Below are 23,945 nucleotides of genomic sequence, written 5' to 3'. Positions count from 1 at the left end.
AAAATTTTTTTTTACCAATAAATAATTAATTAATAAATTTTAATTAATAAAAAAATTATTATTTTATTATTTTATACAATTTTAAATCCCGGACGTAGACCCAATTGCGAAACCGCAAATCGTAATTTGGACGAGCCCCCAATTCTGTTACGTGGTCCCCTCGGTGAATACCTGGTCTCGGTGACCCCCGGACCGTGAGAGGAACTCCGCCAGCAAGCTGTATTATATATGCGCTTTCGCCACACAATCCATATGAATTTCACCCAGGAGACAACTGATGTTCAAGGATATATTTCCAATGGTAATGATACCATACAATTTCAATGACACAACCACGGAGATTTTCCCCGAGCAATCAACAATACACAACCCTCAACAATTCCCAATTCACAAACACTTCCCTATGAGTAAGATGGCCATCTTATCTATGTGTGTCCCGGTGAGTACTCACAACCCCCTTTCGGTCTCTGCTCCTCACAATGTCTCTGGGCCCCTCCTGACCAAGATACTGGTCGGCGTCTCCGCACTCGAGCGGTTGAACGAACCCCGGGTGGACGTTTCTCCACCGGGCAGGTATCGTACCAGGCACCGTGGCTGCAGCCCCTCGTGGCCACGCGAAGCGGGTACGGTAGAGCAAGCCAAACCCCACGCCGCTCGCAAGGCGCGTTAGGCCCCAACGTGCGACCCGCACGCGTCTGTTTAGACGGTGCCGCGAACGATGCCAGACTCGGGGTCGATGCACGGCCCCACGTCAACTTGACGTCTCCACCGGGCAGGTACACGTCCCGGTGATTCCTCTCGCCAGACAGGCTTCGGAACGCCGCTTTTCCACGCAGCGCAAGGTCGATCCCACCTTTGGTCGGAGCGGGGCGAGGAAGAATAATCCTCGTCCTTTTCTCCTCGTGTCTTTTTTTTCCCCTTTTCGGTCACTTCCGTTTCCGGCCACCTTTTCAGAAGGGCTCCTGACCCTCCAACCACAACAACTACACAACAACTTAATATACTACACACGGATAAGCAAAGACCTGAATGGTAATTCACATACATTCACATAAATATGTAACACAAAGGTGATGGCAAGTGGTAAAGCATGTGGTGAGGTGGAAAGAACTGGGAAGTGGCCATGTGCTTTGTGCAGGAAGGGTGTCGGAGTGAACTCAATTCAATGTACAATGTGCGTTGAGTGGGTTCATCAAAAATGTAGTGGTTTGAGAGGGTCATTAACCAGTGTGGCAGCTACATTCAAGTGTAAGGTGTGCACAGAGGGAGCTGCAGATGGAGGAAATGTTGAGTTGGATCTTGGAGACGGCGTGAAGCTGGAAGGTGTGAAAACATTTTGTTACCTAGGAGACATGCTGAATGGAGAAGGTGGATCAGACTCGGCAACGGTTGCTAGAGTGAGATGTGCATGGAAGACGTTTTGGGAACTGAGTGGCATGCTGACGAGGAGGCGAGTGTCGTTGAAGCTGAAGGGAAAGGTGTATGCTGCATGTGTGAGAAGTGTTATGATTTATGGGAGCGAGACATGGGTAATGAACGTGGAGCAGCAACGAAGGCTGGAAAGGGTGGAAATGCGAATGGTTCGGTGGATGTGTGGAGTATCGTTGAGAGAGAGGAAGACAAATGATGAATTGCGAAAGATGATGGGAATAGAGCCTGTGATGGATGCTGTGAAGAGAAACAGTTTGAGATGGTTTGGTCATGTGTTGAGGAAGGATGAAAGTGACTGGTTGAGAAGAGTGATGGAAATTAATGTGGAAGGAAGTAGAGGATGGGGAAGACCGAAAAAGACTTGGCTAAAGATGGTCGAAGAAGAAATGCGGGCAAGGGGGTTAACAAGGGGAGATGCAGAAAATAGGGCAAAATGGAGAAGATTGTCATGGGGACCGCAGGGCTAACCCCCGCTCTTGCAGGGAAAATGGCCTTTAAAATGCCTGTTGTTGTTGTTGGATATTCGGGATAATCGGGGTATTTTGGGTCCTCCACGACTTTTGGGTCCTTGGGGACTGTTGGGTCTTTTGGGCCCTTACGACTTTTGGGTCATTTGAGTCCTCAGGGTCTTTGGGGTCTTCAGGGTATTTTGGGTACTTTTGGGTCATCTGGGCCTTTTTGGTTTCGGTGCTTTTTGGTCATCTGGGTCTTTTGGGTCCTTAGGAACTTTTGGGTCTTCTGGGTCTTTTGGGCCCTCAGGATCTTTTGTGTCTTCTGGGTCTTTCGGGTCCTCTATAATTTTTGGGCCTTCTGGGTCTTTTGGGTCCTTAAAGACTTTTGGGTCCTCCATGACTTTTGGGTCTTCTGGGTGCTTTGGATCCTCGAGGACTTTTGGATCCCCTGTGTCTTTAGGGGTCTTTGGGGTCTTACAGTTCTGAGGAGTCTTAAAGGGTCCTCAAACGTGAAAGGGGTCTCAGCAGTCTAAATGGTTAAAAGGTACATTACAATAGTATGTAATACATAATTAATTAATAGATGTATGTAATTAATACACACAAAAAGTATGCCTCAAACACACAAACTCATCCATTTGTTGTAAAAAAAAAAGATAAAGACAAATGTGAGATTCCTCATCAACCTGAACGGTTGGTGGGATGTATAAACTGGAATTGCCACTTGACTTAAAGAATGTTAGGACAGCTAATTATTGAAGATTATTTTATCAATCGAGTCGAGGCACTACAGCCTTAGGTCATCTGATTGTTGTATGTTGGGTGGAGGTTGCTTCTTCTTCTTCTTCTTCTTTCTTTTCTTCTCTCATATACGGCAGCTGGCTGCAGGTTTGTGTCAATGTAGTTGTTGCTGGGAGTACGGCTGTGCTGCTGTTGCAGTTTTTTTTTCTCTCTGTTCTAGCAGAACTTTGTAATTTGTTCAGGGTGCCGACGATAACTCGACTAACCTTCGTGAAGGACACCATGGGATATTTAATGTCCACCAACTAATGCCAGGCTCATCTACTCTTGTCTGTTATTTTTTGACAGCATATTCCTTTTATCAATGTTGGCTTGCTGACCTTGTTGACTTCCACCTTTTTGGCTTGCTGATCTTCTTGGATTGCATGTTGGCTTCTAACTTCTTGGATTGCTAGTTGGCTTCCACCTTCTTGGATTGCATGTTGGCTCCTACCTTCTTGGATTGCATGTTGGCTTCTAACTTCTTGGATTGCTAGTTGGCTTCCACCTTCTTGGATTGCATGTTGGCTCCTACCTTCTTGGATTGCATGTTGGCTTCTAACTTCTTGGATTGCTAGTTGGCTTCCACCTTCTTGGATTGCTAGTTGGCTTCCACCTTCTTGGATTGCATGTTGGCTTCTAACTTCTTGGATTGCATGTTGGCTTCCACCTTCTTGGATTGCTAGTTGGCTTCCACCTGCTTGGATTGCATGTTGGCTCTGATCTTCTTGGATTGCTAGTTTGCTCCTATCTTCTTGATTTCTAGTTGGCTTCCACCTGCTTGGATTGCTAGTTGGCTTCCACCTTCTTGGATTGCTAGTTGGCTTCCACCTTCTTGGATTGCTAGTTGGCTCCTATCTTCTTGGATTGCATGTTGGCTTCTATCTTCTTGGATTGCTAGTTGGCTTCCACCTTCTTGGATTGCTAGTTGGCTTCCACCTTCTTTGATTTGCTAGTTGGCTTCCACCTTCTTGGATTGCATGTTGGCTCCTATCTTCTTGGATTGCATGTTGGCTTCCACCTTCTTGGATTGCTAGTTGGCTTCCACCTTCTTGGATTGCATGTTGGCTCCTATCTTCTTGGATTGCATGTTGGCTTCCACCTTCTTGGATTGCTAGTTGGCTTCCACCTTCTTGGATTGCTAGTTGGCTCTTATCTTCTTGGATTGCTAGTTTGCTCCTATCTTCTTGGATTGCTAGTTTGCTCCTATCTTCTTCTTCTTCTTTTTTTTTTTTTTTTTTTTTGTATACTGAATCGAGGCTCGTGAAAGAGCTAACATTTACTTCACAAACAAATCAACCAGACAAACAAAACACACAAAAAGAGGGAGCGGAAAAAAAGATGGGGAGAGAAGGGGAAGCACACAAACACAACATTTGAGAGCAGGGAGATGTGTGGAAGGGAGAGGGCTTGGGGGGAGGAGGCGTGGGAAGGGGGGGGGGGGGGGTGGAGGGAGAAGTATAAAACACAAGGACACCAAGGACTTCCAGGACAGAAGTTGGTATTTCAAAAAAGTGGAATTGGGGTGAAATTAGCAGGGGTAGAAAAGATCAAGGTTTTGGATGGGGGAAGATAAGAGATGGTGGTGAACAGCAGTTTTAAAGACCTGGAGGGTGGAGTGGGATTGAAGAGAGTGAGGGAGTTTGTTCCAGAGGCGGGAGAAGAGAGGAATAAAGGAGTGAAGATGAGCAGAGGGTCTTGATTTTGGCAGTTTTTTTTTTTGTTTTTTTTTTTTGTATACAAGATCGAGGCTCGTGAAAGAGCGAACATTAATCACACAGAAAGACAAACAGACACAAAACAAATAACATCGGGAGCGGTAGACAAGATGGGGAGAGAGGGGGAAGGACACAAACACAACATTTGAGAGCAGGGACCGAGAGACATGGAGACATCGAGAGAACTGTGGGAGGGAGAGGGCTTTGGGGGGGAGGCATGGGAACGAGGGGGGGGGGGGGTGGGAGAGGTATAAAATATATGGACACTGCCAAGACTTCCAGGAAAGAAGTTGGAATTTCAAACAAGGTGGATCTGGGGTGAATTAGTGGGGGTAGAAAAGATCAAGGTTTTGGATGGGGGAAGATAAGAGATGGTGGTGAACAGCTGTTTTGAAGACCTGGAGGGAGGAGTGTGATTGAAGTGAGTGTGGGAGTTTGTTCCAGAGGCGGGAGAAAAGAGGAATGAAAGAGTGAAGGTGAGCAGAGAGCCGAGATTTCGGCAGTTTAACCATCAGAGGGTGGCTGGCAGATCTTGTGCGACCTGTAGGAATATTTGGGGGACAGAGCACAGAGAGAGCTGGGGGAGCAAGGCCGGAGAGGAGTCGGTAGAAGACAGAAAGACCACCTACCTGCCTGCGGTGAGTGAGTGAAAGGCCCTCAGAGATAGCTTCATCGCGGGAGATTCCAATGATTCTGAAAGCTTTGGATTCAACAGCGTGAAGCCGAGCCAGGTGTGAGGCAGGAGCACCAGCCCATAGGGGAGAACAGTATTCCATTGAGCTGCGGATGAAAGCCTTGTATGGGGTGAGGAGCTCAGGTGTGCCTAGGAAGGACTTCGCACGACGGAGGATGCCCAGTCGGCGACTGGCTTTGGAGGCCAGCTTGGAAATGTGGTTTTCCCAAGAAAGATCATGGCAGATGGTGAGACCCAAAAGCTTGAGCAACAGAACTTCTTGGAGAGGATTGTTGAGAAAGTAGATGGGAGGGTTGTCCAGTCGATCTTTTCGGAGAGACATAGTAAGAGTGTGAGATTTGTCAGGATTGAAAGACATGTTCCACATGTTTGACCAGTCTGTGATTTTGTCCAGGTCTTCAGAGAGTGAGGAGGCTGCAGACTGCCGATCTGAGGGAAGAGGAATGGAGCGGCAGAGAGTGGAATCATCAGCAAAGAGATACAGAGGATTTTCCAGAGAGTCGGAGAGATCATTGATAAAGACCAGAAAAAGCACAGGGCCCAGCACACTGCCTTGGGGAACTCCAGCCTGAACGGGAAGGGGAGATGAGAGAAATCCATTCAGGGCCACACGTTGACTACGACCAGAGAGGAAGTCCGCAAGCCATGCATGGAGATTTCCATGGATACCATAGGAGGAGAGTTTGGTGAGCAGAGCTGGGTGCCAGACCGTATCGAAGGCACGTGATATGTCAAGGGAGACAGCTCTGATTTCCTGTTTGGCATTGAGGACCTCCATCCATTGTTGAGACAGCAGAAGCAGCATGTCCAGAGTAGAGTGACCTGGTCTGAAACCAAATTGATGATCAGAGATCAAGCCATTGGAGAAGAGGAAAGATTTCATATCCGAAGCAATGATGGATTCCATGACTTTGCTGATAATTGGGAGCAGGCTGATTGGTCTGTAGTTGCAAGGATCTGTTTTTGCACCTTTTTTGTGTAAAGCGGTAATGTTTGCTGATTTCCAGGATGCTGGCAGATGACCTTGAGCAAAGGATAGGGTGAAAAGAACAGAGAGAGGGTGAGATAGAGCGGCAGAGCAGGATTTTAGGACCCGTGGGCTGATGCCATCTGGTCCAGTTGCAGAATCAGAGTCGAGGTTTGACAAAAACTCCTCCACCTTGTCAGGAGAGAAGGTCACAGAGTCCAGGAGCAGTTTGGTTCGACTGGGAAAGGTGGGAACAGAGAGAGATGGGTTTGGGACTAAGGATTTTGAGGCAAACACAGAGTTGAGGCATTCGGCTTTGTCACGTGCGATGTCAACTGTGTGGCCATTTGAGGTAAGGGAGGGGATGGAGGGGGAACAAACACCAGAAACGGATTTGACCAGACGCCACCAGGATTTGGAGGAAGGAGACAGGTTTGAGAGTTCATTCTTGAGTGAGGAGAGATAGTGCTTCCTGGCACTCCTGAGGGTAGACACACACTTGTTCCGAGCTTGGTGGAAGGAACTGAGATTGCCTTCAGTTGGATTAGCCTTCCAAGAGGCAAAGGCAAGTTGTTTCAGGGCAACTGCCTCACCACAAGATTCAGTGTACCATGGACGGGAGGAAGGGTAAGACAACTGAAGGCGAGATGGGATAAATCTGTGCATGAGAGAGATCAGTTTGCTTTGGAAGAATTCCCAGGAAGAATTGATGTCAGAGGCAGTGGAGATGGGAGACCAATCCAGACGATTGATGGCTGCTTGAAGACCGTCCCAGTCGGCCTGAGTGAAATGCCAGACTCGTCGACGCTGAAAAGACTCGTCTTGATTGCTAGTTGGCTCCTATCTTCTTGGATTGCATGTTGGCTCCTATCTTCTTGGATTGCATGTTGGCTCCTATCTTCTTGGATTGCATGTTGGCTCCTATCTTCTTGGATTGCATGTTGGCTTCTATCTTCTTGGATTACTAGTTGGCTTCCACCTTCTTGGATTGCTAGTTGGCTTCCACCTTCTTGGATTGCGAGTTGGCTTCCACCTTCTTGGATTGCTAGTTGGCTCTTATCTTCTTGGATTGCTAGTTGGCTTCCACCTTCTTGGATCCCGGGGGAGGAGCTAGTTGGCTCCAGGGGAGGAGCTAGCAATCCAAGCTAGTTGGCTTCCACGTTCATGGATTGCATATTGGCTCCTATCTTCTTGGATTACTAGTTGGCTTCCACCTTCTTGGATTGCTAGTTGGCTTCCACCTTCTTGGATTGCTAGTTGGCTCTTATCTTCTTGGATTGCTAGTTTGCTCCTATCTTCTTGGATTGCTAGTTTTCTCCTATCTTCTTGATTGCTAGTTGGCTCCTATCTTCTTGGATTGCATGTTGGCTTCTATCTTCTTGGATTACTAGTTGGCTTCCACCTTCTTGGATTGCTAGTTGGCTTCCACCTTCTTGGATTGCTAGTTGGCTCTTATCTTCTTGGATTGCTAGTTTGCTCCTATCTTCTTGATTGCTAGTTGGCTCCTATCTTCTTGGATTGCATGTTGGCTTCTATCTTCTTGGATTACTAGTTGGCTTCCACCTTCTAGGATTGCTAGTTGGCTTCCACCTTCTTGGATTGCTAGTTGGCTCTTATCTTCTTGGATTGCTAGTTTGCTCCTATCTTCTTGATTGCTAGTTGGCTCCTATCTTCTTGGATTGCATGTTGGCTCCTATCTTTTTGGATTGCATGTTGGCTTCCACCTTCTTGGATTGCTAGTTGGCTTCCACCTTCTTGGATTGCTAGTTTGCTCCTATCTTCTTGATTGCTAGTTGGCTCCTATCTTCTTGGATTGCATGTTGGCTCCTATCTTCTTGGATTGCTAGTTGGCTTCCACCTTCTTGGATTGCTAGTTGGCTTGTTAACCTTGTTGGCTTCCACCTTCTTGGCTTGCATGCCGGCTTGTTAACCTTGTTGGCTTCCACCTTCTTGGATTGTATGCTGGCTTGTTAACCTTGTTGGCTTCCACCTTCTTGGCTTGCATGCTGGCTTGTTAACCTTGTTGGCTTCCACCTTCTTGGCTTGCATGCTGGCCTGTTAACCTTGTTGGCTTCCACATTCTTGGCTTGCATGTTGGCTTGTTAACCTTGTTAGCTTCCACATTCTTGGCTTGCATGTTGGCTTGTTAACCTTGTTGGCTTCCACATTATTGGCTTGCATGTTGGCTTGTTAACCTTGTTGGCTTCCACCTTCTTGGATTGCTAGTTGGCTTGTTAACCTTGTTGGCTTCCACCTTCTTGGATTGTATGCTGGCTTGTTAACCTTGTTGGCTTCCACCTTCTTGGCTTGCATGCCGGCTTGTTAACCTTGTTGGCTTCCACCTTCTTGGATTGCATGCTGGCTTGTTAACCTTGTTGGCTTCCACCTTCTTGGCTTGCATGCTGGCTTGTTAACCTTGTTGGCTTCCACCTTCTTGGCTTGCATGCTGGCTTGTTAACCTTGTTAGCTTCCACCTTCTTGGCTTGCATGCTGGCTTGTTAACCTTGTTGACTTCCACATTCTTGGCTTGCATGTTGGCTTGTTAACCTTGTTAGCTTCCACCTTCTTGGCTTGCATGCTGGCTTGTTAACCTTGCTGGCTTCCACCTTCTTGGCTTGCATGTTGGCTTGTTAACCTTGTTAGCTTCCACCTTCTTGGCTTGCATGCTGGCTTGTTAACCTTGTTGGCTTCCACCTTCTTGGATTGCTAGTTGGCTTGTTAACCTTGTTAGCTTCCACCTTCTTGGCTTGCATGCTGGCTTGTTAACCTTGTTAGCTTCCACCTTCTTGGCTTGCATGCTGGCTTGTTAACCTTGTTGGCTTCCACCTTCTTGGTTTGCATGTTGGCTTGTTAACCTTGTTGGCTTCCACCTTCTTTGCTTGCATGCTGGCTTGTTAACCTTGTTAGCTTCCACCTTCTTGGCTTGCATACTGGCTTGTTAACCTTGTTGGCTTCCACCTTCTTGGTTTGCATGTTGGCTTGTTAACCTTGTTGGCTTCCACCTTCTTTGCTTGCATGCTGGCTTGTTAACCTTGTTAGCTTCCACCTTCTTGGCTTGCATGCTGGCTTGTTAACCTTGTTAGCTTCCACCTTCTTGGCTTGCATGCTGGCTTGTTAACCTTGTTGGCTTCCATCTTCTTTGCTTGCATGTTGGCTTGTTAACCTTGTTGGCTTCCATCTTCTTTGCTTGCATGTTGGCTTGTTAACCTTGTTGGCTTCCATCTTCTTGGTTTGCTTGTTGGTTTGCTGACCTTGTTGGTTTGTTGGCTTCCACATTCTTGGTTTGCTTGTTGGCTTGCTGACCTTGTTGGTTTGTTGGCTTCCACATTCTTGGTTTGCTTGTGGGTTTGCTGACCTTGTTGGTTTGTTGGCTTCCACATTCTTGGTTTGCTTGTTGGCTTGCTGACCTTGTTGGTTTGTTGGCTTCCACATTCTTGGTTTGCTTGTGGGTTTGCTGACCTTGTTGGTTTGTTGGCTTCCACCTTCTTGGTTTGCTTGTTGGCTTGTTAGCCTTGTTGGTTTGTTGGCTTCCACATTCTTGGTTTGCTTCTTGGTTTGCTGACCTTGTTGGTTTGTTGGCTTCCACATTCTTGGTTTGCTTGTTGGCTTGTTAGCCTTGTTGGTTTGTTGGCTTCCACATTCTTGGTTTGCTTGTGGGTTTGCTGACCTTGTTGGTTTGTTGGCTTCCACATTCTTGGTTTGCTTGTTGGCTTGTTAGCCTTGTTGGTTTGTTGGCTTCCACATTCTTGGTTTGCTTGTTGGTTTGCTGACCTTGTTGGTTTGTTGGCTTCCACCTTCTTGGTTTGCTTGTTGGCTTGCTGACCTTGTTGGTTTGTTGGCTTCCACATTCTTGGTTTGCTTGTTGGCTTGTTAGCCTTGTTGGCTTGCTGACCTTGTTGGTTTGTTGGCTTCCACCTTCTTGGTTTGCTTGTTGGCTTGTTAGCCTTGTTGGTTTGTTGGCTTCCACATTCTTGGTTTGCTTGTTGGCTTGTTAGCCTTGTTGGTTTGTTGGCTTCCACCTTCTTGGTTTGCTTGTTGGCTTGCTGACCTTGTTGGTTTGTTGGCTTCCACATTCTTGGTTTGCTTGTGGGTTTGCTGACCTTGTTGGTTTGTTGGCTTCCACATTCTTGGTTTGCTTGTGGGTTTGCTGACCTTGTTGGTTTGTTGGCTTCCACATTCTTGGCTTGCATGCTGGCTTGTTAACCTTGTTAGCTTCCACCTTCTTGGCTTGCATGCTGGCTTGTTAACCTTGTTGGCTTCCATCTTCTTTGCTTGCATGTTGGCTTGTTAACCTTGTTGGCTTCCATCTTCTTGGTTTGCTTGTTGGCTTGTTAGCCTTGTTGGTTTGTTGGCTTCCACATTCTTGGTTTGCTTGTTGGCTTGTTAGCCTTGTTGGTTTGTTGGCTTCCACCTTCTTGGTTTGCTTGTTGGCTTGCTGACCTTGTTGGTTTGTTGGCTTCCACATTCTTGGTTTGCTTGTGGGTTTGCTGACCTTGTTGGTTTGTTGGCTTCCACATTCTTGGTTTGCTTGTTGGCTTGCTGACCTTGTTGGTTTGTTGGGTTCCACATTCTTGGCTTGCATGCTGGCTTGTTAACCTTGTTAGCTTCCACCTTCTTGGCTTGCATGCTGGCTTGTTAACCTTGTTGGCTTCCATCTTCTTTGCTTGCATGTTGGCTTGTTAACCTTGTTGGCTTCCATCTTCTTTGCTTGCATGTTGGCTTGTTAACCTTGTTGGCTTCCATCTTCTTGGTTTGCTTGTTGGTTTGCTGACCTTGTTGGTTTGTTGGCTTCCACATTCTTGGTTTGCTTGTGGGTTTGCTGACCTTGTTGGTTTGTTGGCTTCCACCTTCTTGGTTTGCTTGTTGGCTTGTTAGCCTTGTTGGTTTGTTGGCTTCCACATTCTTGGTTTGCTTGTTGGCTTGCTGACCTTGTTGGTTTGTTGGCTTCCACATTCTTGGCTTGCATGCTGGCTTGTTAACCTTGTTAGCTTCCACCTTCTTGGCTTGCATGCTGGCTTGTTAACCTTGTTGGCTTCCATCTTCTTTGCTTGCATGTTGGCTTGTTAACCTTGTTGGCTTCCATCTTCTTGGTTTGCTTGTTGGTTTGCTGACCTTGTTGGTTTGTTGGCTTCCACATTCTTGGTTTGCTTGTGGGTTTGCTGACCTTGTTGGTTTGTTGGCTTCCATCTTCTTGGTTTGCTTGTTGGTTTGCTGACCTTGTTGGTTTATTGGCTTCCACATTCTTGGTTTGCTTGTGGGTTTGCTGACCTTGTTGGTTTGTTGGCTTCCACCTTCTTGGTTTGCTTGTTGGCTTGTTAGCCTTGTTGGTTTGTTGGCTTCCACATTCTTGGTTTGCTTGTTGGCTTGTTAGCCTTGTTGGCTTGCTGACCTTGTTGGTTTGTTGGCTTCCACCTTCTTGGTTTGCTTGTTCGCTTGTTAGCCTTGTTGGTTTGTTGGCTTCCACATTCTTGGTTTGCTTGTTGGCTTGTTAGCCTTGTTGGTTTGTTGGCTTCCACCTTCTTGGTTTGCTTGTTGGCTTGCTGACCTTGTTGGTTTGTTGGCTTCCACATTCTTGGTTTGCTTGTGGGTTTGCTGACCTTGTTGGTTTGTTGGCTTCCACCTTCTTGGTTTGCTTGTTGGCTTGCTGACCTTGTTGGTTTGTTGGCTTCCACATTCTTGGTTTGCTTGTGGGTTTGCTGACCTTGTTGGTTTGTTGGCTTCCACATTCTTGGCTTGCATGCTGGCTTGTTAACCTTGTTAGCTTCCACCTTCTTGGCTTGCATGCTGGCTTGTTAACCTTGTTGGCTTCCATCTTCTTTGCTTGCATGTTGGCTTGTTAACCTTGTTGGCTTCCATCTTCTTGGTTTGCTTGTTGGCTTGTTAGCCTTGTTGGTTTGTTGGCTTCCACATTCTTGGTTTGCTTGTTGGCTTGTTAGCCTTGTTGGTTTGTTGGCTTCCACCTTCTTGGTTTGCTTGTTGGCTTGCTGACCTTGTTGGTTTGTTGGCTTCCACATTCTTGGTTTGCTTGTGGGTTTGCTGACCTTGTTGGTTTGTTGGCTTCCACATTCTTGGTTTGCTTGTTGGCTTGCTGACCTTGTTGGTTTGTTGGCTTCCACATTCTTGGCTTGCATGCTGGCTTGTTAACCTTGTTAGCTTCCACCTTCTTGGCTTGCATGCTGGCTTGTTAACCTTGTTGGCTTCCATCTTCTTTGCTTGCATGTTGGCTTGTTAACCTTGTTGGCTTCCATCTTCTTTGCTTGCATGTTGGCTTGTTAACCTTGTTGGCTTCCATCTTCTTGGTTTGCTTGTTGGTTTGTTGGCTTCCACATTCTTGGTTTGCTTGTGGGTTTGCTGACCTTGTTGGTTTGTTGGCTTCCACCTTCTTGGTTTGCTTGTTGGCTTGCTGACCTTGTTGGTTTGTTGGCTTCCACATTCTTGGCTTGCATGCTGGCTTGTTAACCTTGTTAGCTTCCACCTTCTTGGCTTGCATGCTGGCTTGTTAACCTTGTTGGCTTCCATCTTCTTTGCTTGCATGTTGGCTTGTTAACCTTGTTGGCTTCCATCTTCTTTGCTTGCATGTTGGCTTGTTAACCTTGTTGGCTTCCATCTTCTTGGTTTGCTTGTTGGTTTGCTGACCTTGTTGGTTTGTTGGCTTCCACATTCTTGGTTTGCTTGTGGGTTTGCTGACCTTGTTGGTTTGTTGGCTTCCATCTTCTTGGTTTGCTTGTTGGTTTGCTGACCTTGTTGGTTTGTTGGCTTCCACATTCTTGGTTTGCTTGTGGGTTTGCTGACCTTGTTGGTTTGTTGGCTTCCACCTTCTTGGTTTGCTTGTTGGCTTGCTGACCTTGTTGGTTTGTTGGCTTCCACATTCTTGGTTTGCTTGTTGGCTTGCTGACCTTGTTGGTTTGTTGGCTTCCACCTTCTTGGTTTGCTTGTTGGCTTGTTAGCCTTGTTGGTTTGTTGGCTTCCACATTCTTGGTTTGCTTGTTGGCTTGCTGACCTTGTTGGTTTGTTGGCTTCCACATTCTTGGTTTGCTTGTTGGCTTGCTGACCTTGTTGGTTTGTTGGCTTCCACATTCTTGGTTTGCTTGTTAGCTTGCTGACCTTGTTGGTTTGTTGGCTTCCACATTCTTGGTTTGCTTGTTGGCTTGCTGACCTTGTTGGTTTGTTGGCTTCCACCTTCTTGGTTTGCTTGTTGGCTTGCTGACCTTGTTGGTTTGTTGGCTTCCACATTCTTGGTTTGCTTGTTGGCTTGCTGACCTTGTTGGTTTGTTGGCTTCCACATTCTTGGTTTGCTTGTTGGCTTGTTAGCCTTGTTAGCTTCCACATTCTTGGTTTGCTTGTTGGCTTGCTGACCTTGTTGGTTTGTTGGCTTCCACATTCTTGGTTTGCTTGTTGGCTTGCTGACCTTGTTGGTTTGTTGGCTTCCACATTCTTGGTTTGCTTGTTGGCTTGTTAGCCTTGTTGGCTTCCACATTCTTGGTTTGCTTGTTAGCTTGCTGACCTTGTTGGTTTGTTGGCTTCCACATTCTTGGTTTGCTTGTTGGCTTGTTAGCTTCCACCTTCTTGGCTTGCATGCTGACCTTGTTGGTTTGTTGGCTTCCACCTTCTTGGTTTGCTTGTTGGCTTGCTGACCTTGTTGGTTTGTTGGCTTCCACATTCTTGGTTTGCTTGTTGGCTTGCTGACCTTGTTGGTTTGTTGGCTTCCACATTCTTGGTTTGCTTGTTGGCTTGTTAGCCTTGTTAGCTTCCACATTCTTGGTTTGCTTGTTGGCTTGCTGACCTTGTTGGTTTGTTGGCTTCCACCTTCTTGGTTTGCTTGTTGGCTTGTTAGCCTTGTTAGCTTCCACCTTCTTGGCTTGCATGCTGGCTTGTTAACCTTGTTAGCTTCCACCTTCTTGGCTTGCATGCTGGCTTGTTAACCTTGTTGGCTTCCATCTTCTTTGCTTGCATGTTGGCTTGTTAACCTTGTTGGCTTCCATCTTCTTTGCTTGCATGTTGGCTTGTTAACCTTGTTGGCTTCCATCTTCTTTGCTTGCATGTTGGCTTGTTAACCTTGTTGGCTTCCACATTCTTGGTTTGCTTGTGGGTTTGCTGACCTTGTTGGTTTGTTGGCTTCCACATTCTTGGTTTGCTTGTTGGCGAACTGACCTTGTTGGTTTGTTGGCTTCCACATTCTTGGTTTGCTTGTTGGTTTGCTGACCTTGTTGGTTTGTTGGCTTCCACAATCTTGGTTTGCTTGTTGGCGAGCTGACCTTGTTGGTTTGTTGGCTTCCACATTCTTGGTTTGCTTGTGGGTTTGCTGACCTTGTTGGTTTGTTGGCTTCCACATTCTTGGTTTGCTTGTGGGTTTGCTGACCTTGTTGGTTTGTTGGCTTCCACATTCTTGGTTTGCTTGTTGGCTTGCTGACCTTGTTGGTTTGTTGGCTTCCACATTCTTGGTTTGCTTGTTGGCTTGCTGACCTTGTTGGTCTGTTGGCTTCCACCTTCTTGGTTTGCTTGTTGGCTTGCTGACCTTGTTGGTTTGTTGGCTTCCACATTCTTGGTTTGCTTGTTGGCTTGCTGACCTTGTTGGTTTGTTGTCTTCCACATTCTTGGTTTGCTTGTTGGCTTGCTGACCTTGTTGGTCTGTTGGCTTCCACCTTCTTGGTTTGCTTGTTGGCGAGCTGACCTTGTTGGTTTGTTGGCTTCCACCTTCTTGGTTTGCTTGTTGGCTTGCTGACCTTGTTGGTCTGTTGTCTTCCACATTCTTGGTTTGCTTGTTGGCTTGCTGACCTTGTTGGTCTGTTGGCTTCCACCTTCTTGGTTTGCTTGTTGGCGAGCTGACCTTGTTGGTCTGTTGGCTTCCACCTTCTTGGTTTGCTTGTTGGCGAGCTGACCTTGTTGGTTTGTTGGCTTCCACATTCTTGGTTTGCTTGTGGGTTTGCTGACCTTGTTGGTTTGTTGGCTTCCACATTCTTGGTTTGCTTGTGGGTTTGCTGACCTTGTTGGTTTGTTGGCTTCCACATTCTTGGTTTGCTTGTTGGCTTGCTGACCTTGTTGGTTTGTTGGCTTCCACATTCTTGGTTTGCTTGTTGGCTTGCTGACCTTGTTGGTTTGTTGGCTTCCACATTCTTGGTTTGCTTGTGGGTTTGCTGACCTTGTTGGTTTGTTGGCTTCCACATTCTTGGTTTGCTTGTTGGCTTGCTGACCTTGTTGGTCTGTTGGCTTCCACCTTCTTGGTTTGCTTGTTGGCTTGCTGACCTTGTTGGTTTGTTGGCTTCCACATTCTTGGTTTGCTTGTTGGCTTGCTGACCTTGTTGGTTTGTTGGCTTCCACATTCTTGGTTTGCTTGTTGGCTTGCTGACCTTGTTGGTCTGTTGGCTTCCACCTTCTTGGTTTGCTTGTTGGCTTGCTGACCTTGTTGGTTTGTTGGCTTCCACATTCTTGGTTTGCCTGTGGGTTTGCTGACCTTGTTGGTTTGTTGGCTTCCACCTTCTTGGTTTGCTTGTTGGCTTGCTGACCTTGTTGGCTTCCACATTCTTGGTTTGCTTGTTGGCTTGCTGACCTTGTTGGTTTGTTGGCTTCCACATTCTTGGTTTGCTTGTTGGTGAGCTGACCTTGTTGGTTTGTTGGCTTCCACCTTCTTGGCTTCCTGCCCTTTTTGTCATCAAATACATGTATGAACATCGACCTCTGCATTTAAAATAGATTGAGCAGATTATGTTTGATGTCATGAATGCTTTTCCTTTTTTTCCATCGATCAGGCAATTCAATCTTGTTCCCCAAACCACCATCAATATCTTTGCTGCTTGGATAAAGGACATAAAGGCTTCGGCTTCACCTTGTCCACAAGCAAAGACAAACTGGAACATTATGTAAAGAAGGTGAAGGGGCGAGCTGAAAAGGCTGGCTTGTGGAATGGAGCTTACATAATGAAGGTGAGACGCTCGCTACAGCATGATTTACTTGTTATATTGTGACATTCTATCGTGCACTGAAAATGTGGTCATGGAGCCGAGTGATCTTTTTTTGATTACCCTATCCAGGATTCACTGGCACTGTGATGGTGGCTCCACATAGTTTGTTCATTAGGATGACAACTTGATCCTTTCAGTGTTCTTCATGAAGGTCACCATAGGATCTTTAATGCCCACCAAGAAAACATGGCATGTCATTTGCCTGAAGTTTTATTGTGAACTGATCTTTGTCTAATAATGCAATGATGGGATACCTGGTTTTGAGCCATAAATCAGGAGATTTTGAGTCACCTTTGCCCCACTCTTTCCTTGTTGTTTCATGTGATATGTCGACCTGCAATAATTGCAAAGCACAACTTTACATTATCTACTGTGACTGTGCTCCCCTCTGGGCTGGTGCTCCTGCCTCACACCGAGCTCGGCTTCACGCTGTTGAAACCAAAGCCAGATCTCGATCCGGACCTGAACCAAAATTTAATGGGCTTGTTCTTGTTGTCGAACGAACTCATCCAACTGGTTCTGTCATAACTCATCCACAACTTTTTGAAATATCATGCTGTACAGTGTATAATGTTTTTGGCCCTCTCACTTAAAGGTGAAGAATCACTTCAAAGTTAAAACAATTCTTGTATCCAAATCCGGACCTTCACCAAAATCGAAATGATTCGTTCTTGTCACACACCAAATTTCGGCTGAGTCTGTCCACAACTTTTTGAGATATCCTGTTCACAGACACACAGACAAACAGACAGACAAACAGACAGACAGAGAAACAGACAGACAGACAAACAGACAGACAGACAGACAGACAAACAGACAGACAGACAAACAGACAGACAGACAAACAGACAGACAGGGGTGAAAACATAACCTCCATCCACTTTCAGTGGCAGACGTAAAAAGAGTGCTGTGAGGACAAGTAGCAAAGCAGGACGTGAGAACATGGACACAAATGTGTCTACGATACAAAAAATTGCATGCCTGACAGCTCGCTCCTTATTTTGCATTTTACTTACAAATTAGTCTTTGAACTTCTTTCGCACTTTTATTTTCCTGCTTCCTTTCAGATCAATGGAATAAATGTTGAGGGAAAGCGCCCTGAAGATGTGGCACAGATGATCTCCACTTTGGAGACGATCAATCTGCTCGTGGTAACTAAGGAGACCTACCATTGCCATAAGATATGCAAAATTCCCCTAACTACCCTGCACTGGAAAGGTGAATCTTATTTACGAGTGGGTGTTCAAGAACTCTCGTTCATATTGCTTATAGGATTCTGTGTAGTTTCTAACTTATTGCTTTACCATTTTGGTGCCTGTATTGGTGAAGGCAAGAAAATCAATAGTATGAAGAATGTGTTTATGATTTGAACATGCCATTTTATGCATGACAACTTTATGGGAGATCTTCCTTTGAATGCTATTTACATTCTTGGGGAAAATGTCAGGGGCATAGAAAAGGTCCCTTTATATGGTGTGTGCTGTGCGGCAAACTCTAGAAAAGAAGGGACATTCCATTCCATAGCTTGTAGAAAATGCCAAATAATAGAAAAGAAGGGACATTCAAAAAGTCTTGTGTGCATGCTGGTCTACCCTTGTGTTCTTAGGAGGAACCAAGTAATGCTCTAGAAAAGTTCATATAAAGGGGCGCCAATTTGATTCTTACAGTTCAAAAAACTTTACTTACTGGTGGGTTTTAACATATATATGTAGGGCACCCCCTGTAGACTCCCTTAATGAGCGCAGATTTTGAATTTGTTTCAAAAGCCATTCGATAGACCTATTGGCTGATGTATATTCCAAGTTTCAGCTCGTTTCAATGTATTGTCAGGTTCACTATGTTTTTTTCTTTCAAATTTTTTGGAGATTAGCAAAACTATACATTTTTGGAATACTCAGAGCATGAGGAATCCAAAAATTAATGTTGGCATTTGCATAGACACCTTTGTGAAAATGACACTCAGGACAGTGATGAAGATCTGTAAAAGCATATGCCTGTATGGTATAGACCTAGTAGATCCTGTGTATAGAACTTATAGTTCAACCTGATACTAACAAGGCTGCTTTCTTGCTTTATAAACCCATACCTATAACTTCAAAGGACTTGCAATATCATGTATTATGTAATACCGTTATATCACAAATATAAAGACAATTGTTTTCAATTCTCTTTGTTGCTTTTCTATAATCCTGAGCACTATTTTGAGGCCTTTATTGGATTCGTTGACCCAGACAACATAGGATTAGCATATTTAATTAAGTTTCTAGGTTGACTAGAAGCCGAGATCACGCAAAATATGTATTTTATGGCGGCCATATTTAAAATCCAAAATGGCGGCCATGCAGGTGTCTGTGCAAATGCCAACATTAATTTTTGTTTTCCTCATGCTCTGAATATTCCAAAAATGTATAGTTTTGCTAATCTCCAAAAATTTTGAACGAAATTATATTTGTTAACATAGTGAACCTGCCTAGTATCGCCTTTGAGATATGAGCGCCAACACCTTTTGGGCGGGCAAACGGATGTATGGACGGACAAACACCAACGTGAATTCGACGGTTTTCTTAATAAAACTCAAGAATGCGGAAACGGACGTTGGTGAAATTTGGAGCATATTACCTCGATGTACAAAGCATTTACTTCCGAAATTTGCAGCCGATTTCGTCCAGTAGAAGCCGAGAAACGAGTTTTCAGTCCCCATGTTGAAGCTGCATCTGGAGAAACTGTCCCATTTATAAGGGAGTGGCGCTTTGCGCCTCCCTTGATACAAGTTTTGGGCCTTGCACCAATTGCACTCAGCAAATATACCAATTGTTAAATGTGCTTTAAAATGCATTAAATGTGCTTTGTGCTTCACAGTATTCGGAAAGGTTTTTCACTTTAAAACTCCCAATTGATTGTGACTACCAAGGAAGTCGCAAAAAAAATTGTGACTTCCCCTCTGCTCCCACATCTTGTTTCCTGTGTGTTGTAACTTGTACCATCCTCCAAACGGTGACGACTCCAACAACAAAGCTATCTCTCACATGACACGGACCACCTTTAACCACTGATCACAACTCTCTCATCCTCACACGAGGTGATTTCAATTGCCAACATGCCAATTTACTGGGTGCTGGTACCTCTCTCATAAGATGTGGAATTTCAGCAAAGGCCAAAGGACTCTGTGGCACTGAATTAATCTGTAAACTTTCCAACCCGCATTTCTGTCAATGGCAAATCTTTCCTTCTGGATTTGGTTATGACGAACTTTCCCATCAATGTCTCCTGCTCCTCCTCTGCTCCCATTGGTTCATCTGAGCATGTGCTTGTGAAGGTCAACATCTATCTGGCCATTCTCAGAGAACAGTCTCAGTGCCGGCGAGTCTGGAAGTTCACTCAGGCAAATCGACAGTGACTGCAAGCAGCCATTGCACTTCAGGCCTGTTCTCCTATATCTACCGTCCCTGATATTAACTCATCCTGGGAATTCTTACACAGATACATGCTCTTCCTTATGCACAGATTCATCCCATCTTGTCTTTAGTTATCATACCCTTCCTCCCAACAATGTACACTGAATCCTGCTGTGAGGCAGTTGCCTTGAACAACATGCCTTCTCTTCCTGGAAGGCAAATCCAACCGAAGGCAACCTCAGCTCATTCCACAAAGCCCACAAGTGGGTATCCACTCTTGGGAGAGCCAGAAAACGACATCTGTCCAACCTCAAAACTAAACTTACAAACTTGTCTCCCTCCTCTAAAATCTGGTGGTCCCTTGTTAAGTCTCTCTGGTGTATGTACTCACCCTACCCAGTTGCATCCAACCGGTCCAGAACACTGAGTCTTTGGCACCTAAAAAGGTGGAGACGTTTCTGTCATCCCTCAACCCTGATTGTGCAACGTGAGTGAACAGCATCAGCTCACGCGTCCTAAAAACCTGCTCTGTTGCTCTTGCACACCCTTTTCACCCTATCAATTGCCTAGGTCATCCTCCATCTACTTGGAAATTATCCAACATCACTGCATGACATAAATTCGGTGCAAAAAACGATCATCTTACCTACAGACCAATCAGCTTGTTTCCAATCATCAACAAGGTCATGGACTCCATCATCATAGTTGACTTTCTTCCTTTTCCACAACAATCTCATCTCATACCATCAATTCAGATTCCGACCAGGTCACTCTAACTTGGACACATTGCCTCTACTCTCCCACCAATGGGTGGAGGCCCTCTACATGAGATCAGAACCTTCTCTCTGGACATTTCTCGAGCTTTCAATACAGTCTGGCATCGTGCCTTGCTCTCCAAACTATCTGCCTATGGCATCCAAGGCCAACTCAGCACATGGCTTTCTGACTTCCTCCACTCTCATAGCCAATGTGGGGCACTCAATGGAATCCTTTAATCTCCTCTCCCTGTCAAAGCTGGAGTGCCCTCAGACAGTGTTGTAGCCCGCATTAGACTATGGGGTATCCATTAGACTACACCTAGGCAGAATATTAAATTCCTATGTAAATAAAAATCATAAAAATCTTACTAATCTCAAAAATCACTTACATTTAGTTTAAGATACCAGACTTTAAAGTCCGAACGATCCCATTCCACAGATCATAACATTTTTTGGTATTTTGAAAGAAAGTTATTGTGGCAAATCAAAAATTGTTGATCGAGGCCCATTGATGTTGTTCCAATGAAATAACGTTTCTCGTTCATCATTATGGCATTGATTGGATATCTCACCTCGTTAATCCATGAAAATTCATGCTAGTTTAACCAATGGAAATCGTTCTGGAGACGTTTGATACAATGTATTTGATGCGACAGCCATGACCATTATGGCTGAAACAGTCTGATGTTCTGAAGATTCCATCGAAAAAAAAGATGTCATGCATGTATTCATTATCTTGTTGGAGACTTAAAACCCTTCCTCACCCGCAACCCTTGTTTGGCCATCTCCGTATATTTTGTCCCTTGGCCCTGCTGTTGGCATTTGTCCCTCTCTTTCTGCTGTTTCTTTTAGGCCTGGTGTTGGCTTAGCGGTTACGGTGCTGGCATGGGATCCGAGGATCCTGGGTTCGAATCCCGGTCAATCGCTAAATTAACACCAGGGGGGTTGACTCAGCCTGTCATCCTTCCGAGGTCGACAAATTGAGTACCAGTTCACTGGTAATTCCCTGTGTGTGACGCAAGAGGTGACTAACAGGGTTGGCGGCAGGAAGGGCATCCGGCCATAAAACATTGCTTCAAAAAGGGGACCACGATACCCGAAAAAGGCCAACCGCTGCTCTGCGGGGGGAAATGGCCTCTAAAGGTGGTTCTTTCTGCTGTTCCTTTTGTTTTTTGTTCTGTTGCTTCCTGATTGGATCTGCGTTCGAGGCTCTTCCATGAGCTTTCACTTTGTAGACAAAAATAAACGCCGAGTTTTTTGCAATTACTGTATGTCAGCATGTTAATTCCAGGTTGGTTTGACAAATAATTGGCCAATAGTGAGACAGCTTTAATTAACCGAGTAATTGCACACCACTACACCTTCACTGTTTAAAAAAATCTACCATGCTCTAGTATTTATAATTTATCTGTCGCCATTGCTGACTTGTGCATGTTTGTGCATGGCAGCATTTTAAAACAATAACTAATCAGACTTTTGCCCATTGTGCTTCTTTATTGTTTCATGTTCTTCTGCGGTTTTTCATTTGCCTTGTTCTTTTTCAGAGTCTGTGCTGCAACCTGTCCCAAAGGCCGCAGATAAAAAAGAGGTTTGTCATACACATCTGCACACTGGACTGTTTTAACTTGTAATTAATAGTTACTACAGCTTCGTGTGGCTGCTCTCATTGGCTAAGCCACACATACTTGTTCGACCTCACACTTACTTGATGATTTTGTTGGTTTTTTTCCCACAAGCAACAGGAATGCTGTGCTAGGATCTAGTATGTGGCTGTCTATTTTGCATCACTGGAGTAGAGGCTTTCATTTGCCTTCAGGTTAACATTCCCCAGGACATGTACGTAAGCAGTAAAGGGTATCATTGTTCAAATAATGAAGAACTAGTCTTGCTTGCGGAGGCTAGTGTTGGCTCGTGGTGTGTCAGTGAACAGGTAGGAAAATGGATGGTGTCAACACAACGTTGATGGAGGTATCCTAACCGCCATTGGAAGCAAAGAGAAGCTGATATTTTGTATGATAACTCTTCGTCGGAGCAAAAGGACCCAAAAGGGTTGTTGGAAAAATCACATGAGGATTGTATTGCTCCAACGAAGGGTTAATGCCCGAAGCATCAGCTTCTGATTGCTTACCGTGATGGTGAGCATCCCTTGATCAACATTTTGTTGACTCCATCCATCATTCTTTGTCACCTTGTTCTTTAAAATCCGTCAATCCCCAAAGATATTTTCAACATGAATATCATTATGTGTCACTTTGTTCTTCAAAATCCTCCATTCCCCAAGGAGCTTTTCAACATGGATATCATTATTTGTCACCTTGTTCTTCACAATCCTCTAATCCCCAAGGAGATTTTCAACATGGATATCAATATTTGTCACCTTGTTCTTCAAAATCCTCCAATCTACAAGGAGATTTCATTCTTTGTTGTTTTTCACCTTGTTCATTTGTCACCTATCATTCTTTGTCACCTTGTTCTTCACAATCCTCTAATCTCCAAGGAGATTTACAACATGGATATCAATATTTTGTCACATTGTTCTTCAAAATCCTCCAATCCCCAAGGAGATTTTCAACACGGATATCATTCTTTGTCACCTTGTTCTTCAAAATCCTCCAATCCCCAAGGAGATTTTTCAACATGGATATCATTATTTGTCACCTTGTTCTTCAAAATCCTCCAATCCCAACAGAGATTTTCAACATGGATATCATTATTTGTCACCTTGTTCTTCAAAGTCCTCCAATCCCAACGGAGATTTTCAACATGGATATCATTATTTGTCACCTTGTTCTTCAAAATCCTCCAATCTCCAAGGAGATTTTCAACATGAATATCATTCTTTGTCACCTTGTTCTTCAAAATCCTCCAATCTCCAAGGAGGTTTTCAACATGGATATCATTATTTGTCACCTTGTTCTTCAAAATCCTCCAATCTCCAAGGAGATTTTCAACATGAATATCATTATTTGTCACCTTGTTCTTCAAAATCCTCCAATCTCCAACGAGATTTTCAACATGGATATCATTCTTTGTCACCTTGTTCTTCAAAATCCTCCATTCCCCAAGGAGATTTTCAACATGGATATCATTATTTGTCACCTTGTTCTTCAAAATCCTCCAATCCCAACGGAGATTTTCAACATGGATATCATTATTTGTCACCTTGTTCTTCAAAATCCTCCAATCTCCAAGGAGATTTTCAACATGAATATCATTCTTTGTCACCTTGTTCTTCAAAATCCTCCAATCTCCAAGGAGATTTTCAACATGGATATCATTCTTTGTCACCTTGTTCTTCAAAATCCTCCATTCCCCAAGGAGATTTTCAACATGGATATCAATATTTGTCACCTTGTTCTTCAAAATCCTCCAATCTCCAAGGAGATTTCAACATGGATATCATTATTTGTCACCTTGTTCTACAAAATCCTCCAATCTACAAGGAGATTTCAACATGAATATCATTCTTTGTCACCTTGTTCTTCAAAATCCTCCAATCTACAAGGAGATTTTCAACACGGATATCATTCTTTGTCACCTTGTTCTTCAAAATCCTCCAATCTCCAATGAGATTTTCAACATGGATATCAATATTTTGTCACATTGTTCTTCAAAATCCTCCAATCCCCAAGGAGATTTTCAACACGGATATCATTCTTTGTCACCTTGTTCTTCAAAATCCTCCAATCTCCAATGAGATTTTCAACATGGATATTATTATTTGTCACCTTGTTCTTCAAAATCCTCCAATCTCAAAGGATCTTTTCAACACGGATATCCTTTACACTTGG

At 44.6% G+C, this 23,945-nt stretch overlaps 2 protein-coding genes across 3 annotated transcripts in view; both read right to left on the bottom strand.

Annotated features, from left to right (window-relative positions):
• Positions 1 to 23,945, bottom strand: part of LOC137434428 (potassium/sodium hyperpolarization-activated cyclic nucleotide-gated channel 4-like) — a 317,160-nt gene that overhangs the window by 83,045 nt on the left and 210,170 nt on the right. The window lies entirely within an intron of this gene.
• The window catches only part of LOC137431555 (UDP-N-acetylglucosamine--dolichyl-phosphate N-acetylglucosaminephosphotransferase-like), a 48,293-nt gene continuing 46,008 nt past the window's right edge, over positions 21,661 to 23,945 (bottom strand). The window contains exon 4 of the mRNA XM_078785527.1: positions 21,661 to 21,713. Coding sequence (XP_078641653.1) covers positions 21,676 to 21,713 — 38 coding nt within the window. The 3' untranslated portion in view covers positions 21,661 to 21,675. The remainder of the gene's footprint in view (positions 21,714 to 23,945) is intronic.

Source organism: Myxine glutinosa, chromosome 10, assembly GCF_964187855.1.
Source record: "Myxine glutinosa chromosome 10, kmMyxGlut1.1, whole genome shotgun sequence".
Lineage (NCBI taxonomy): Eukaryota > Metazoa > Chordata > Myxini > Myxiniformes > Myxinidae > Myxine > Myxine glutinosa.
The sequence above is the reverse complement of the archived record's forward strand: the minus strand, read 5'-3'. Positions and strand labels throughout refer to the sequence as shown.